The sequence below is a fragment of the Tursiops truncatus genome, chromosome 2 (assembly GCF_011762595.2).
Source record: "Tursiops truncatus isolate mTurTru1 chromosome 2, mTurTru1.mat.Y, whole genome shotgun sequence".
Lineage (NCBI taxonomy): Eukaryota > Metazoa > Chordata > Mammalia > Artiodactyla > Delphinidae > Tursiops > Tursiops truncatus.
In genome coordinates, this window is record NC_047035.1 from 75,519,528 (window position 1) to 75,538,740 (window position 19,213).

The following is a 19,213-nucleotide window of genomic DNA, read 5'->3' on the forward strand; positions in this document are numbered from 1 at the left end:
TGAGGGTATGAAATTCTGGAAAAAACTGCAGGACAAATGCCCGGGATTCTTCAACAGATAAATTTTAAGTTAAAGGGGGACTTATAAAAAGAGCCTTAAAAGACACATCACGGCTTCCCTGGTGGTGGCGCAGTGGTTGAGAGTCCGCCTGCCGATGCAGGGGACACGGGTTCGTGCCCTGGTCCGGGAAGATCCCACATGCTGCGGAGTGGCTAGGCCCGTGAGCCATGGCGGCTGAGCCTGCGCGTCTGGAGCCTGTGCTCTGCAACAGGAGAGGCCACAACAGTGAGAGGCCCGTGTACCACACACACAAAAAAAAACACGCCAAACTTGTTTTAATGGGTAAGACTATACTATGCAGGGATATACATTTAGGTAATAGAACTATTTTAAAAGGAGGAAAGTGATTTTACTGTAAAGTTAGGAGTTTTAGGGAGACGAAAGGGATTGAGAAAGGAATGGTGCATATGGGGTTTCTCAGTTGGTATTGAGATTTTATAGAGACTTCAGCTGCTCTAGCACCTTCAGACCGTTAAGCTGCAGTACCTTGTACTCACCCACTATTGGAGCAGGCAAAATTCTCCCTGTTGGAACTGCTTTTCCTGACATTGATTCCCTTTTCCTTTCCAATAAATACTACCTGGGTGTTTTGGTATTCTTCAATTTCTGGGTCTTTTAGGCTCGCCGTTGCTTCTCTTTGCTCCTCCCACAGTGATAGATACCGTGTGTGTGTTAGCTGTTGGCTTGCCCTCAGCAGCGTGCATTTTGGAGTTTTGGTTGGGATGGATGCTTTGACACAAAGTTCTGTTGTATATGCTGTCCATGCTTTACCCATGGTTGTTACTCTCTTTAAAACCCAGGGAGGGGGCTTCCCTGGTGGCGCAGTGGTTAAGAATCCGCCTGCCAATGCAGGGGACACAGGTTCAAGCCCTGGTCTGGGAAGATCCCACATGCCGCGGAGCAGCTAAGCCCATGCGCCACAACTACTGAGGCTGCGCTCTAGAGCCCACATGCCGTAACTCCTGAAGCCCGTGTGCCTAGAGCCCGTGCTCCGCAACAAGAGAAGCCACTGCAGTGAGAAGCCCACACACCACAACGAAGAGTAGCCCCTGCTCGCCGCAGCTAGAGGAAGCCGCGCGCAGCAGTGAAGACCCAACGGAGCGAAGTATAAATAAAATTTTTTTTAAAAGGGAGATTTTACGTGTAATTGCTACTGGTATATTTATTGTTTGTGAAAAACATTTGCTGAAAACTGGCTTTAAGTCCCCACTTAGTAGCAAACCTTAAGAGCCAAGCAGAAGTATTTGAAACCAGTTAGGCCTTTTAGTAGGTTTCTGTTTTGAGTCCTCTTGGTGTTCTAAGACTTTGTGGTGCTCCCACGTAAGTTGAAAGGCTGTTGGTGATTCTCACTAGCCACTGTGAGGTAAATTTTTACTGCTTAGTCAAAAAATTAACTGTTTATAAAGGTGTAATTTAGAAGGCAAAGTAAAGACAGGCTGTTCTTGAATTTCAGAAAGGATAGGCGCTTTACAGCTTTAAAATCAGTATGCTTATGAAATGACTAGGTATTTTAAGGGTCAGAATGGTGGTGGTCATGTATAAATATTATACTGTATTTTTTTTTACATGTATGTATATATAAAACATTTTTACATAATCCACGAAAACTAGTTTGTTACGATTATCTTGAGGATTGGAAAGTTAAGAGATACTAGACACTGGTATCTTTTGTTTAATTTGTTGTCGGAACCTTTCAAAGGGATGAATGGGAAATAATCTTAAGAATGTTACACTAAATCTAAGGCGGATCCATCTTAAACTCTTTAACTTTGGTTTGGGAAGGAGCAGTAGACTGATACAAAAGCTAAAGAATGTCAAAACATCTGCACTTTAAAATGATATCATGAGTCTCCATGTAATTACAGGATTGTGCCTCTATAACATACATAAAGATCATTTTTGTTTTGAAACGGTCTGAGGAAAGTTGTATCCTCTTCCTTGGTTCTCCTGGTTCTTTTTTTTTTTTTAATTTATTTAATTTATTTAATTTTGGCTGCGTTGGGTCTTTGTTGCTGCGCGTGGGCTTTCCCTAGTTGCGGCGAGCGGGGGCCTACTCTTCGTTGTGGTGCGTGGGCTTCTCATTGCGGTGGTTTCTCTTGCTGTGGAGCATGGACTCTAGGCGCACGGGCTTCAGTAGTCGCAACACGCAGGCTCAGTAGTTGTGGCTCACGGGCTTTAGAGTGCAGGCTCAGTAGTTGTGGCACATGGGCTTAGTTGCTCCATGGCATGTGGGATCTTCCCGGACCAGGGATCGAACCCATGTCCGCTGCATTGGTAGGCGGATTCTCAACCACTGCGCTACCAGGGAAGCCCGTCTCCTGGTCCTTTTTTGATTCACGCAGTGTTCTACCTGGTAGTTTTATCATCATCACCATCCAGCATTATTAAATGTCCCAGCTATATTTTGTATTATATTTTCACATAAAAACTAAAGAATCATTACATTTTGTAAAAAAGATGGTATTGATAATCTATGGCATACTATAAATCAGTTGAAGTACCTGGAAATAGATTATTTCCAGAGTGCATTGGTTCTGTTTATTGCTTTTGTATAATAAAGTGAATTACACTTGAAGGGTAGTGTGTTAGGTCCACATTCATCTAGCTGAAGAAGGGTTTGCGGGCAGAATTTGGAGTTCTGTGTATCCGCGGGAATGAGTGAGACTCATTTTAGTAAAAACAGTGTGCAAGAAGGTGGAGTTATTGATGATAGATGGCAAGAAATAGTTAGGTTAGCATGACTGGGAAGGTGAAAAACAAGAAGTCAGTGGTAGAGAGCTTAGGGGGTTCTAATTTCCTTGAGGACTTTAAAACAGGGAGGTCACTTGGAATTAATAATGCCCAAGAAGATTGTGTTGCCAATAATCTGTGAAGAGGACTCCCCCCCCCCCCCCCCCGCCACAAGGGATAATCTAGCAGGAATATACTACAGAAGAGGAGATTGAATTTCTATAAGGATTTATTCAGGGGGCTCTAGTCTCTGAATAGTAATATACTTGCTGCTATGAGATCCTTTTCAGTTGACTGAAAGTGGTTCAAAATAAGGTAGTAGGTAGTCACAGTGGTTCAAAATAAGAGTAGAACAGGTTTTTATCAAGGATTGTTTTGTTTTTAACATCTTTTCACCTGAATGCCGTTTTTTCTCTCAGTTTTTCAGCTTTGTGAAGCACCTTACCATCAAAGACAATGGCCAGCAATGTTACCAACAAGACGGATCCTCGCTCCATGAACTCCCGTGTATTCATTGGGAATCTCAATACTCTTGTGGTCAAGAAATCTGATGTGGAGGCAATCTTCTCGAAATATGGCAAAATCGTGGGTTGCTCTGTTCATAAGGGTTTTGCCTTCGTTCAGTATGTTAATGAGAGAAATGCCCGGGCTGCTGTGGCAGGAGAAGATGGCAGAATGATTGCTGGCCAGGTTTTAGGTAAGGTCTGGGTTGAATTAATTTTTCATTGATTATATTGATTATATCATTGATTATATAATTCAGATCTGAGAGTTTTTCTGTTCATGTCTTCTCTTTGTCTCCCTCTTCATAAACTTAACAGTCTGAGGTGTTCTGGATGTTATGACTGACATTAGCCTAATAAAAATGTTGGGTTTATAGGTTTCATAGGCTAAAGAGGATTATACTTATTAGGCCGTTTTGTGATAGTAGAGACTGGATAACTCTTAGTTGGCAGTCTTGAGTAAGGTAGGGGAGATAGGAGTGATATTTCATAAGGTACTATTGCTGCTTTAAATGGCTGTGTCTTACTGCACAGTCGACTGGGTGAAGACAGTATAGCTTAGTCATGTATTCTAGAGTTAGATTGCTGGGCTGTATGTTGGGGCCTCACAACTATGTGTTGGGCAGTCTGTCTAGTTTGGCTGAGTCTTTAATATTCTCATTTGTTAAAATGAAGGTAATAGGACCTCAGTTTATTATCTGTTCTTACCTGAGTAATAATACTTCGGGGCTGTCAAGAGAAATTAGATAAATTGAGAGGATTAATTGAGATGTTTCACGAGAAGCTTCTAGTTCAGTATGTTACACTCAATAAAAGGTTGTTTTAGATATTGGTTTCTCCCAGTAGGGTTCTCTGTGATCTAGCATGTTCAAATTTTGAGAAATGAGATCTGATCTCTGTTGATAAACAGTTTATATTCTAAACTTTAGATCGCATTACATATGTTCAGTCCATTGCAAATCATTCTTTAGAGCTCAGGATATTTCGTCTTTGGCCAGTGGATCGATAACCTTCAAGTTGGTTCCTGTGTCCTTGAGACCTTACTCTTCTAATATTGCATTGCTTCCTTGCTTTCTGGTACTACAAGATACTCCATGTCATCTGTGTATTTCTTGATCTATCCTGGAGTTTGTCCCTTTTTCATAAGACTGTTGGCTCCTTTTAATGGGAGTTATTTAGAAACCTGTTATACCAGGAGTGTTTATCGTTACTGAATTTCAGTTGCATCTTGCGCAGAATAGGGGACACATTACTTTTTTTTTTTTTTTTTTTTTTTGCGGTACGCGGGCCTCTCACTGTTGTGGCCTCTCCCGTTGCGGAGCACAGGCTCCGGACGCGCAGGCTCAGCGGCCATGGCTCACGGGCCCAGCCACTCTGCGGCATGTGGGATCTTCCCGGACCGGGGCACAAACCCGTGTCCCCTGCATCGGCAGGCGGACTCTCAACCACTGCGCCACCAGGGAAGCCCCACATTACTTTTTTAAGAAACAAAACGTATGCTTTTACGTGCGCTTTGTACCGCAGTTTCAAACAATCATAGGTGTTTTTACCAAAGTTAAGATTACTAAATGTTATTTTAGATTTGAGGTTCATTTTATTACTGTATATTCTATTTTGGATATTGACTTAGTACAGTTTTCCTTTGATTGAACAACATGTGTTTGCACTGCGCAGATCCACTTATACGTGGAATTTTTTTTTTTTAATAAATATGTATTACAGTATTACAGGAATGTTGGTTGAATCGCCCAGTGAGGAACCATGGATGAGGAGGGCCAACTGTTAAGTTATATGCAGATTTTCAACTGTGCAGAGGGTCAGCGCCCCAACCCCTATGTTGTTCAAGAGTCAACTATACTATAGTTTAGAATCACATGAAATAATTATTCTATAAGGTTGTATAATCAACTGATATATAATTTAGTTCTGTTTCATTTTATTACATTTTTAAATTGATTTAAAAATTCTATATTTAGTTTTGTAAAATCTTAAGATTCCAAAGTCAAAACTGTAAAAAGCAAGGTTGTTAATAAACATTACATATTAAAAATTAGAAATGTTTAGTGAGCCAAGAACTCTGAAGATTATTCATAAATGTAATGGTGTTTAGCAAATAGACAGTGTACTTAAACGTCTGTTTTTCAATTAGTCATTTAAACTGAGTTTTGGAGAGCTGGCTAGCTTTTGGCTAATTGTTTTTTGACAAATGGTCTCTTCTGTTAAAATAGGAGGGAGAACATGAACTCTTTCATAGGTAGTGGGTGGCATGGCAAGCAGCTGGGTACTCTGGCATAGGTATTTTAAAAATTATGCTGTATATGGAAACTACGATTTTTTTTTTTTGCGTGTTTCCCTTTTCTTGGACTGTGTGTATGCATGCATGTAAAGGTTGTTTACTTAAGCATCTCGCTGTTTGCACGGTATTTCTCTATTTTTTTTAGTAGTTTCTCCAAATAGAGTTTCGTTTGTTTTTTCTTTATAAGTTTATTTATTTATTTATAGTTTTGGCTGCATTGGGTCTTTGTGGCTGTGCACGGGCTTTTCTCTAGTTGCGGCAAGCAGGGGCTACTCATCGTGGAGCGTGGGCTTCTCATTGTGTGGCTTCTCTTGTTGCAGAGCACGGGCTCTAGGCGCGCAGGCTTCAGTAGTTGTGGCGTGCGGGCTTTAGAGCACAGGCTCAGTAGTTGTGGCGCACGGGCTTAGTTGCTCCGCGGCATGTAGGATCTTCCCGGACCAGGGCTTCAACCCGTCCGTGTCGCCTGCATTGGCAGGCGGATTCTTAACCACTGCTCTACCAGGGCAGCCTTGCACAGTATTTCTTAAGTATTTTATATGCAACTTTTCAGGTTATCCTGTTTGTAAGGAGAATTAAAAATTCCTCTTTGGGGATAATTTTGAGGGTGCCGTACTTCAACCATGTTAATTCATGAATTGCTATATATTTATATCTCTGAGGTCATTCCTAATATTTGTGCTTATTTTAAATACACAGAATCATTTCTGGAAAGGCAACTGTTGGTCACTGATACTTTTCTTCTTTGATAGTAACTGAGTGAGCACTCTCTGAATGGTGAGAGTTTCTCATTGAAGTGTGCGAGCTGAGGGTAGAAGGTACCAGAGACAAACTTAATGTGTTTTGCATAATGAATGCTTTGTTGGTACAGAACAGAGGACAAAGAAATGGAAGATTAAGTCCAAACCTTGTAAAAAATTCTTGAGCCTATTTTATATGACAAGGAATGGTGAGGTATATCTTTTGACCTTTGTTGATATGTATGGCCATGTACACTTTAAAAAGCTGCAGTTTGAGGACCACCCCACCCCACCCTACCCCCTCAACGGAGGTGTCATTAAAGCTTTTGTTTTTGTTTTTTTCAGATATTAATCTGGCTGCAGAGCCAAAAGTGAACCGAGGAAAAGCAGGTGTGAAACGATCTGCAGCGGAGATGTACGGGTCAGTACCAGAACACCCTTCTCCGTCCCCTCTACTCAGGTCCGGAACTTTATTATTTATAACTGCATTGTGTCCATCAGTGGGCATCTTCTCTATCTGTTTTCTGGATGTGGGGAGGGTTAACTGTAGTATGTTTTATATGTGCGAAAGTAATGCTTTATTAATTTTGTGTTAATATACCTCCTTTTACCCCATTTCCCAGAGAATTATTAGAATTCCCTGAGGTTTTTACTATTAAAGAGTAGTTTGGTATTTAAAGCATAAATTACAGTCCTTCAGGAGGAGTTATTTAGCTTCTAAGAAGCTGGGGAGGGAGAGAGGGAAGGAGGATGACATAAAAATGTTTAATTTACTATTGTATTTTTCCATGTTCTTATTTTAGCTGTTAATGTTGTGTGTTGACATTTTAGCAATCTTACACCTAAATTTGCAGTTTGGCCACTGAATGGCCAGTGACCTAAGGTGATTGGAATTTAGAGATCTGTTGTGTTATGATTGGATGTTAGTTCATGCTAATCTATTGATCTATTTGTTGGGTTGGTTTAGCGTGGGTTTTTTTTTTTTCCCATCGGCTGTTGTGAATTTACATCAACAGTTCCAAATTAATCCTCTTTGGTATTTATTTTTCAGCTCCTCTTTTGACTTGGACTATGACTTTCAACGGGATTATTATGACAGGTATGTTTAAAATGTTTTGTCTATTCCAGAAAGAAGCTGTCTAGTGAGAACCATTTTATTTTTCTATTGCGTAGTAATGTTCCATTTTGTAGTAATGAATAACAGACATGTTTTCAAATAAAACCCCCTCTTTCTGCCAGAACATAATGAAAAAATACCTTCCCCAAAATTGTCAGAGGTAGACTAGCTAAGGTGACGTTTCTGTTGATTTCAAAGAATCAGTTTTATATATATTGTCAGAGAAAATGTTTTAATTTGTTTGCCACATAAAAGTAAGGACTGACTTGCCTAATGATGAAATGGGACTAAATTAGCAGTATCATGTTCTCTTCATTATTTCCCTATTGCATACTGGCCCCTTGGTTTTGCATTGTAAGGGATTGCAGCAAAACTGTAAAAAATGATTCCTAACCTTAAAAATCCAAGTCTCCTTTGAGCAAACCAACCAATATGAAATAGGATGCAATAAGCATATATAATGAATTAACAATACAGATTGCTTTAGAAGTTAATGTTGAAGTGTTTGTATTGTAGATTGGGGTGATGATACAGTTCTAAAAGGCAGGGAGGTTGGAACAATGATTATGATTTCTTGTGCCTACAGAATAGCATTCGTATTTGAAAAAGTCATGAGAAAATTGGTAGATGTGTGGATAGGGATAAGTTATGTATGACTTTGAGTGTATAGAAAATTTTAACAGTGTACACTTCTACCTTCATGAGAATTGTCCTCTAAAGTTTTACTTCTAGTTGTCTTGGTGAGGCAGTGAAACTTTGACCATTCCTTTATCATCCTACTCTAAATAAGTTTGGGAAAAGCTCTTTTAAGTGAGGAATTTCAAAATTGAGTAAAAGAGTTAGAGACAGCAGAGAAGAGTGAAATCATTTAGGTGTTTGCAGAAATATCTTCAAATTTCTTACCACTGCTATTTGGTCTTAAAAATTGGTGACATGGGGGCTTTCCTGGTGGCACAGTGGTTGAGAGTCCGCCTGCCGATGCAGGGGACACGGGTTCGTGCCCCAGTCCGGGAAGATCCCACATGCTGCGGAGCGGCTGGGCCTGTGAGCCATGGCCCCTGAGCCTGCGCGTCCGGAGCCTGTGCTCCGCAACGGGAGAGGCCACAGCAGTGAGAGGCCCGCGTACCGCAGAAAAAAAAAAAAAAAAAAAAAAAAAGTGACACTACCACTGTTGGCCTCACTTTTTAGTTTTTCAAGAGGCAAGAGAGACATTTAGTTATTCTCTATTGCTTGATATTATGGAGTGTCAGTGAAAAGGAATGTCTTTGATCTTCCATTCTAATCTCAACCAGTAGAAAAAGAATTCTGATGAGTGATGGAGTAACCAAATAGTACCTGGAAAAGAGCTCATTTAAATATATACTGAGGTCTGTTGGGGAAACGAACATTTTAAGAATGGAAAAACTTCTCAGGAAAATGGTATAGTTTTCTCTCAGAAGTCATCCTGAAGATACTTTATTCACAAGATTAAGACATCCTGAATCAGCTGTTAGATTCTTAAGAAGATAGGAAATTGGCTGTGAGATGTGCTGAAAGCTCTGCTTCCTGTTATGTAAATGGAGGTTAAATCTGTCTACTTAGTCACTTTGGTCCTTAGTCATACCCTGAAGAACATGAAATTCACATGAATATTTCAAGACATAAATTTGACATTTCTGCTACCTATTGTTATGTTAGGGAGGCAGCTGATACAGAGCAGAGAAAAGAATAATTGAGGAATCCAAAGACTTAATCACTTAGTGGAAAAGGTTATGACCAGAGTCATATATGTCATCTCAGTTTTCTTATCCCTAAAATGGAGATAATAATGCCTACTAATAGAGTTGTTATGAAGACTAAAGGCAACGTGGAAGATAGATTGCATTATAAAATAACCCTCAAATATTATCATGCTTTTAATCAGTCAAGAATTCCCAATCTTTCCTGTAATATCAAAATGAAGGGAATCATGGACACCCCACCATTCCTCTCCACAAAAACTAACATCTCTAGCATAATTAGAGTTCTTTATGTGACAGAAGTCTTCATAGTGAAATGAAGACTGATTGGTGTTTGTTTTCTAGACATGCTGTTTAGTAGTTACTTCAACTTTTTTGTTTACTCTGTGTTATGGAACTTTTTAATTCAAATATACATATATAAGAAAGTAGTATATCAGTAAAATATAAAGACTGCTTTTATAAATATAATGACAATACCATTTATAATTAAAATAGTTAAAATAATCTCATCAGTGTTCCACAGACTGGAAATTTTTTTAGACCACAGATTTTGCAGGTTGTATTTTGTGTTGTTTAGCATGTTCCTCTGCCACCTGTATTCCCTGTGAACTAGTGGGGTAGATTTGGAGGCTAGTTGAGATTCAAGTACTATTTTCTTCTTTTCTTTTCTCTTTTTTGACATGGGAGAGGTGGGAGTGGAGACCAGAATATTTCATGAAGGTATTACGCACTTTAATCATCATTAGCCTGACTTTTGTTAGAAACTTTAAGAATGAAGGCATTGGGTGTTTCTTAAGGAGATATATATATTTTAGATATCAGGAAGTAAGTGATAAATGATGTTTTGTTAGGAGAATTAGAGTGATTTGTATTTTTGCTTGGGTATTTGTGGGTATTGGTGATCAAATCCCAAAGATTATAAATACTCTATCTTTAAAACTGGAGGATAGGGCTTCCCTGGTGGCGCAGTGGTTGAGAGTCCGCCTGCCGATGCAGGGGACACGGGTTCGTGCCCCTGTCTGGGAAGATCCCACATGCCGCGGAGCGGCTGGGCCCGTGAGCCATGGCCACTGAGCCTGCGCATCCGGAGCCTGTGCACTGCAACGGGAGGGGCCACGGCAGTGAGAGGCTTACGTACCGCAAAAAAAACTGGAGGATAATCAAATATTAAAATTTAACTGAGTCGCTTATATTTTAGTATGCTGTCTTCTGAGGAGACAGCAGATTGGATTCTGTAGTCTTAATGCAAATTATCTTTTTCATAAATTATGTAAATTAGGCCTGTCTTTTTATTTGTTCTTAAGGCCATTCCTGATGTAATAGATGTTGGAAGTTCTTAAATGAGTTTAACATAAATTGTGCCAACATACGTAAAACTACCATTTTAGATAGAGTTGTTAATGTCACTCAGATAGATTGTCAGCTCTTTCAAATATGCTATAAACTGTCATGCATAGTTTATAATTACTCAGAGATCTGTTAACATTTTTTTTCTGGTAGGAGTACAAGGCTCAAAGTTGGGTGAATATTCATGGGGGTCTGTGTATAAAACTAGGAGAGTTGCATCAGTTACCCTTGATTACAAAACATATTGTTCATTGATGTTGAAAGTCTGATAAGTCCTGTAAGCTGACAAAGATCCAGTTCGAGTTGTGTCCTGTTGAATCTTGTTGTTGCTTCTAGGGAAATTGTTGCTGGAATAGTTCCTGTCAGAGGACTTCTTGTGTGAAGCAGTTCCTTTGAGTGTTTTTTCTTTCAAATGCTTAAATTAATTTCTCTTTATTTAAATTCTCTTTCCACATTGATATTTAGTCATTTATTTTTGAAATTACTGATCATTAGAAGGCACATTGTGCTGTTGTACCGAAAGTGTTGTAATAAAAATAATTGGCACATTGTTGGAGATATCTAACAGGCATTAAAGCTGTAGTTTTTGGTATAGCACAGGGAACTCTACTTGATACGCTGTAATGACCTATATGGGAAAAGAGTCTAAAAAAGAATGGAGATATATATATGTATAACTGATACACTTTGCTGTACAGCAGAAAGTAACACAACATTGTAAATCAACTCTTTTCCAATAAAAAAAAATTTTTAAAGCTATAGTTTTTGAGGAATCTTATCTTTCACGCAAGAGGATTGGAATATACTAAAAGTAGATCTGAAAGTTCTTCAGTAGGCTAACATGTATGAAATTGTTTGTCACAGCTAACCTGGCAATATTCTTATCAAGCTTGATTTATAAGTGTTTCTGATTTCTGCCACAAATATTTACAGTGTTTTCTTGAGTGTAAAAACATATCCATTTTTAGGAAAAGCTTTCAGATGTACTTTCTGTAATCAGTTGTAGTCCCGCTTTTCTTTCCCTTATAAGATCACCCAGGGAAAATGTTTTGGAATTAGAGTGGTGATGATAGCAGAAATTTGTGAGAATACTAACAGTCACTGAGTTGTACATATTCAAAGGGTTTATTTTGTGGTTTGGTATGCGAATTGTGTCTCAATTTGAATAAAAGAAATATCAGTTATGGACAGTGGAGTAATTCTTTCTCAGTCATTCTTCTATAAAGAACTTGGGAGCACTTAGTCAGATTTGATAATAGGCTATAGTATGATAGCTGAGACATGTTAAACACCTGGTAAGCAAAAGATCTGGTTCAAAAGGACCATGGTTTTAGTTCAGTGGTCTTTGAGGACTTTATAATACATAACTGATCATAAGTTGCATATGGATAATAATGTCAACAATGTATAAGTGACTGAACTGTGAAGTTGTTCCACTAGAGATTTTTCAGAGTGCTGCTATTACTCTACATACAAATATATTAAGTAAATATTGCTAGTACACCATGAATAGAGGAATGAAGTAAATCTACAAGCAGATCAAATGTGGTACATGTATGATATGTACTATATTATACAGTGAAGAAAGTGCTATGAAATTAATAGGGGCTGCTGTGTGTCCTGCTTTGTACAGGATTGTCTCATAGAAAGATGAATTGTGTTGCCCTTTGGGGAGCTATAAGCTCCCCTGTTAAATTTTAAAGAGCTCCAGGTAGTTTCACAAAGGGCAGTATTTGAACCTGCCTTTGGTATTAAGCAGGAGGTTTTTTAGGCGGGTAGGGTGAGGGTACATCTCTAATAAAGATACACAGTTATGAATATCCTTAGCATATTTGGGGAAGCAGCCAGCTGTGATTGGAAGGAATGTTGGTTGTCAAGGGCAGTTGTATGGCATATTTAGTTGTGTCATATTAGCAGTGATGTCTTATAAACAACTCCATGACTAGAAAAGAGAAACTGGAGGGGAAAAGATGTGTAGTAACCATTGTAAATGTTGGAATGGGGAGAAATTTCTGAGGTAGACTGCTCTTGGCATGATTTATTGGGTCAAAGTTATGAGAGCAGGTGCTTTGTAGGGAGAAAATAGTCAAGTAAAGCTGAGATTTTTATCTTTTATGACTAGAATTATGCCATCAAAGGCATAACCTTTTTGCTAAGTGACAAGTGTTTGGAAGCTTTGAGTTAGTTGTTAGAATTTTGGGAAATAAGCAATTTTGTTGATACTTACCCTGCAGATCTTTTCCACTAAGGTATGCTGGTGATAGAGAGTGGAGAAAGGAAGTTGAGGTGGGGGAATCTCCATTGAAATGCAAGACAGGTAAAAGAGGCTGACCATCATATTCCTTAAACTAATATTTGAGCCCTTATTTTGTTCTAGGCATAGTGTTTTAGATTTTGAATTAAGAAGTCAAAAAATACAGTACATGGATTGGAGGCACCACCACCCATCTTATTGGTGTTAGAGGAGCTGTCTTCTTGGCTCCCTCCTTTTCTTCCAATTCTCTGATATTCCTGAGCAACACTGGACCCAAGAGATGGGCTTTGTATGTGTGTATGAAGGAAGAGTACATGAAATATTTAGGTTTTGGAGAACTGAGTGCGACCATCTGCTTGGAAAGAGCATGTGATTCAGAGAGCAAGAGGGTTTTTGGCTACTTGGAAAAGCTAAGAGATGCCTCTTTAGGTGACAGTTTAGATGTCATTTTAGGCATAGGGTAAAATTTTTCATTTGCTTAGAGCCCTTTTGTTGGTTCTTTCTTACGGGAACCTGATCATGTTGTAGTTGGCAGAAAGATTTTAGATGCGTGCATATATTAGTATGACTATACTTTGAACATAAATATGATATTATTGGATTTAAATTTGTGTCCTGGACTCTTGTTGAGTAAGTGGGAGATATTTATTTGAAGGGGAAGCATTTGAGTCTAGATCAAAGAATCTGCTTTGGCTCTTAATTAAGTGGTGTTTTGGGTACATTATTACCTAATGGAAAGGTAACCTCTGCTGTTTTAGGAATCTATTTCAGGACATTCTCCATCCGGGTATACTTTGTCAAGCTCCTTGATGTTAATTTTTTTTTTTTTTTTAAAACGTAGCTTTGTTGAGATGTAATTCATTTTACAGTATACAGTTCAATTTATATATTCAGAGTTGTGCAGTCATGATCATTATCTAATATTAGAACATTTTATCACCGCAAAAATAAACAACTTACTAGCAGTTGTTCCCTATTCTTCCTCTATCCCGAGGCCTAGCATCCGCTTTCTATCTATAAATTTGCCTATTGCGGACATTTCATGTCAGTGGAATCATATGAGATGTCTTTTGTGACCAGTTTCTTCCGTGAATTTTTCACAGTTCATCCATGTTACACCCTGTATTAGTACTTCATTCCTTTTTATTGTTGAATTATATTCCATTGCTTGGATAATACCACATTCTGTTTATCCCTTCATCAGTTGGTAGACTTTTGAGATGTTTCCACATTTTGAATAATGCTGCTCTGAACATTGGTATACACATTTTTGCATGGGCATATGTTTTCATTTCTCTTGGGTGTGTACCTAGGAGTAGAATTGCTGGGTCTTAATGATAATTCTGTTTAACTTTTGGGGGGACTGCCATACTGTCTTCCAAAGCATCTGTGCCATTTTACCTTCCTATCAGCCATGTTATGAGGGTTTTAATTTCTCCACATCCTTGCCAACATTTGTTTTATTATGTATCTTTGTTGTTTATTCTAGTGTGAGGATTATCCTATTGTGATTTTGATTTGTATTTTCTTAAAAGCTGATGTTGGGTTTTCATGTGCTAATTGCCTGTTTGTTCATCTTTGGAGAAATGTGTTCAGATCCTTTGCCCAGTTTTATATTGGGTAAAGCTTTTTCATATATTCTGGATATAAGTCTCTGGATACAGAATCTAATATCATTTTTGAAGTTTATTATTAATCTTTTTAGCTTTTTTTAATAGTTTCACCATTTTGTTTTGTGGTCATAGGAGATGTGTAACTATCAATTTATACTAAGGACATTTAGCTAGTTTGTTATGTTTTTGTTATAGACTTAAAGTTATAGAATTCTAGGCTCTCTTTGGAAATTATATATAGGTATAGGTAGATGTCTGGAAGGAACAAACCAGAACAGCGCTGTCCAATAGAACTTTGTGTGATGATTCTATATGTGCACTATTGTTGTAGACAGCCACATATGGGAAATGTGGCTAACATGACTGCAGAACTGAATTTTAAATTTGTTTTAAATTAGCCACACATGGCCAGTCACTACTCAGCTGGACAGTACACGTCTGGAGTGCTACAAAGTTAGTCCTGACTAGGTATAACAAATTTTGAGTAGTGTTTGATATGAGAAATATAATGAGTGAAGACTGCTCTTACGGAAGTTAGAGAACCCAGGCTGTAGTTTTGGAACAAAGCTGTTGGGAATAGTGAAAGAATATCCAGGAAACCAGTGTTATTTTTCAAGGAAAGAAAGAGGACATATCCTTTTGATAAACAGGATAAGATTTTACTTTGATACCCTCTTAAACTGTAATCCAAGGAATAAGAAACAGAGTCTACCAAATAGAATTTGACTTGTTTAGGTGGATAAACTTTTTTTCCAAGACCTTTATTACTTTACAGTGATAAGTGTGCTATTACTGTGAGATTAGTGGAGTTTAGCAAGGGGAACAGATTCATAAGGTACAAAAAGTATAATATAATAGCAGGAGAAACTCATCTATGGAAAATTGTCTTTGTGATTTCCTTACAGGAAGCATGGCATAATAGGCTCAAATTACATACATTATAGGCACAAGATCTGATTTTTATTTTGTAATAAATAGCTTGAAAAAGGATTCGGTTTTGTGGTAGATTATTATTCAAGTTTTGTCTGATTTTCTTAGGGAAAAACTCTCCCAGTAGTCTTTAAAGCTAGAAAAAAGGCAGACTAATCCTACTGGCTTTCCTTAAATGGGTAGGTTTGGTTTGTTATCTGTTGTTGATGAATTTTGATAAATACTTTCCTAGAGGCCAGTTTAGGAAAGTCACTTATTTTCTCAACAACTATTTGTTAAGATCTTATTATGAGGCATTGTTGTGTGCACCAGGGGTACTAGTGGAAAATAGATGGTCTCAGAGATGATGAATGGGTTGAACACATATACAGCACTGTTAAGATGTTGTGTATCTTTAGTTTTTACTCTGAATGAGGGAAAGGCCATTGGAGAGTTGTGAGCAGAAAGGATCTTTTTTTTTTTTTTTTTTTTTTTTTTGCAGTACACGGGCCTCTCACTGTGTGGCCTCTCCCATTGGCGGAGCACAGGCTCCAGACGCACAGGCTCAGTGGCCATGGCTTACGGGCCCAGCCGCTCCACGGCATGTGGGATCTTCCCGGACCAGGGCACGAACCCGTGTCCCCTGCATTGGCAGGCGGACTCTCAACCACTGCGCCACCAGGGAAGCCCAGAAAGGATCTTAATTGTAATGTCTTAACAAGATTATTCTGAAAATAGATAATAAGTGGATGATGGAATTATCTATACAGTCATTTGGGGAAGGATCAGGGAGGTGATGGTGGGAATGGTGAGAAGTAGTTGAATTTTTTGAAGTTAATGCAGACAGATTTGCTTCTAGATCTATGTGAGGGCTAAGAGAGGAATCAAAGATGTCACCAAAGTTTTGGCTTGGAATTTATAGAAACAGTGGATAGGGAGAGAACATAGAAGGAACCAGGGTGAGGGGTGAATATAACAGATGAGTTGTGGACATGTTAACTTAACCTCCTTATTAGATATCCACTTTGAGAGATGTAAAGTAGGCAGTAGCATGTGTGGAAATCATTAGTGATAAGGGTAGGTTTTGATAATGGTGGGGGCACAAAACTTTACAAGGAGATTCAAGAGGGAATGGAAAGACAGATTGTGGAGACAACTTAGAAAACTTTTAAAATTATATATATATATATATATATATATATATATATATATATATATATATATACGGTAAAATTTACTCTTTCGGTGTACAGTTTTTACATGCGTACCCATGTATCTACCAGTACAGTCAAAATATAGGTAGTTTTATACCTCCAAAAATTCGCCATGAAGCTCCTTTGTAGTCAGCTCTTCCCTCCACCCTATCCCCTGGCAACCACAAATCTGTTTTCTCAGACAACTCCTTAAAAGAAATTTTATTTTAAGTGAAAAGAGAGAATTGTACTCTGACCTGGCTTGATAATATGAGAATATAGGAATGAATGAGCTTATATGTTCTTAACTTACTGTTTATAAACAGTATTTTTCATAAATACTGTTTTTAATTTCAGCTTTTAAAAAAGTAAAAATTGGACCACACTGAGTTTAAGACATTATCTTTTGGATATGTTGAGGACATCATGACAAATGAGTAATAGTATAATTTTTTGGAAATTAAGGAGTCTTGAAAAGATTATCACCTGGATGGAAAGTTTGATAAACAGAAGCAAAGCCAGGGATTAAAAAGGTTTTTTTCCTTAATATTTTCTTGGATCCAGTCCTGTTTCTAAAAAGATTGATTTAGGACTCAAAGCAATCTGCATTTTATCACCCAGATTATTTTTTTTTCAAGTGAATTTTCAAATTGCCTTCCTATGAAACATATAGTTTTATGTTAACATAGCTTTCCTATGAATCCATCAAGAAAGTTCAATATAGTTGCTTAATTTTAAGAAGCAACTTCTCATATTTTAAAAGTTGTGAGATTGGATGCATCTTAAAATGAGTATGTACATTCGGTATTTCTTCCCTCTCTTGCAAAACTGTTTGTAAAAATCAGTGGGACAGGGCTTCCCTGGTGGCGCAGTGGTTGAGAGTCTGCCTGCCGATGCAGGGGACACGAGTTCGTGCCCCGGTCCGGGAAGATCCCACATGCCGTGGAGCGGCTGGGCCCGTGAGCCATGGCCGCTGAGCCTGCACGTCCGGAGCCTGTGCTCTGCAACGGGAGAGGCCTGCGTACCGCCAAAAAAAAAAAAAAAAAAAAATCAGTGGGACAATTTTTAATCAAATGTATCTTTGAATTTGCAAAAATATCTCTAAATACTAATATCAACAGTTCTTTTCAAAAGAAGATTGCAGAACCAATTATTGATTGCTACCATTGGTTCTACATATATAGAGGCTGTTGATTCCTGCTCTTTGTAAGCAGCAGTGCATGTGGTGTTCCCCAAACTTTGGGCAAGCTTCTTAAACCTTACAGAGGTACTAATAACCTCTTTATGTGTTTTTTTCCCCTTTAGTTAAAGAATGGTTATTTAGTTAAATTTTGATAGTTTGGGTGACCCTATATATTGAATGAATCCTGTACAGCAGACTGGTTTATCATTTAGTCCCTTTATCATTTAGATCAGAAGTACTTGCTGTTACTAATTTTAACTGTCATACAGATAATCTGTATCCTTAAATGGACCATAAAGGGCAATTTGAAGAAAGTCAAGGACCATAAAGTGCAACTATGCAAATTTACCTTGGTATTTGGAACTCTATCTACAAATTGTATCAGCAAAACAAGTGTTAACCCTTGTATCTAGTTTGGCTTCTCCCAGACTCCTCAAGGCAACGTTTGGGGAGGGGTGCCTACAAATAACAATTTTCGAAATTGTATCTTAGAAATAAAACACAAATTCTAAGAATTTCGCTAGTTTATTTTAAAGCTCAACAGGATGAATTCCAACTACATCATGAAAATGGGTTTTGAGGGTCAGTATTTGACATAACACAGTTTTATATTTTCATTTTAATATAAACCTGAATTAAACATGTCACATTGTCATTTTTTGCACTTTTCCCTTATGTAGTTAAAGTCAGTAGTCTACTCATTTGTAAAATAAAGCTTTGACATTTAAAGAAATATATACTATTAAAATTAGATTAGGGTGAACTTAAAAAATTAGTTTTTAATAAGTATTTATATGTTAGAATTGTATACCATAGTCTTCAATAATAAACTTAAGATAATTTCATTGTGTTAATTACTAAAAAAAGAATGGTAAGATATAAAGTCTACTTGATGGGGTTGTACTGTCAATATAATCTGGTGGAAGTTTTGGTAGTTTTAAAAAAGGTTGCAAAATAGTTACCTAAATCATTCAAATACGGTTTCTCAGAAGGTTTTATAAAGAGTGAGGAAGAAATACCCAGGAATACATTTATAATGTTCAAAGATGCCAGTTATTGAAGGCCTTGATTCTTGGAACAGTTTTTTAAATTCTGGTATTCATGAGTATCGGTAGTTGATATTCTGCTCATGCAGTATAATGCTTCAGTCCACACAAGGCCAAAGATAAATAAATTTTGTAAAGTCCTTTTCTACAAAACTGTACAGCATAATGTTACATAAGGGGTGTGTTCTGAAGGTTTACTCTGGATGATATACTGGGAAACTTACAGTTGAAATTGTAGAAGTTGTAGATTGTTCTAAGAGCATTCACAGAATTTTAGCAGACAATTTCAGGGAGTCTCAGACATTGTAAAGCCCCAAAACATAGTACCCTATAAAATCAATCCCTTTTCTAGGAAAATCAAAGGTAATGAGGAAGAAACTTCTCTTGAAATTTTTCTGTTGTAGATGAAAAATAATGAAGTGGAAGAAAAAATATCTCCTAACCCTTGAATGAAATTATAATGAGATTGCATGTTTAAAGTGAATTTGATAAATCAGTATTGTC

General features: G+C 37.7%; 1 protein-coding gene across 11 annotated transcripts in view; it reads left to right on the forward strand.

Moving 5' to 3' along the window:
• HNRNPC (heterogeneous nuclear ribonucleoprotein C) overlaps positions 1–19,213 on the forward strand; it is a 46,937-nt gene that overhangs the window by 22,621 nt on the left and 5,103 nt on the right. For 9 of the 11 annotated variants that reach the window (XM_004321468.4, XM_033851380.2, XM_004321467.4 and 6 more), the window contains 3 exons: positions 3,210–3,487; positions 6,672–6,786; positions 7,378–7,425. In XM_004321468.4, the coding sequence (XP_004321516.1) occupies positions 3,247–3,487; positions 6,672–6,786; positions 7,378–7,425 (404 nt within the window). In that variant the 5' untranslated portion in view covers positions 3,210–3,246. The remainder of the gene's footprint in view (positions 1–3,209; positions 3,488–6,671; positions 6,787–7,377; positions 7,426–19,213) is intronic. The other 2 variants (XM_004321471.4, XM_019935172.3) reach the window with 1 other exon arrangement.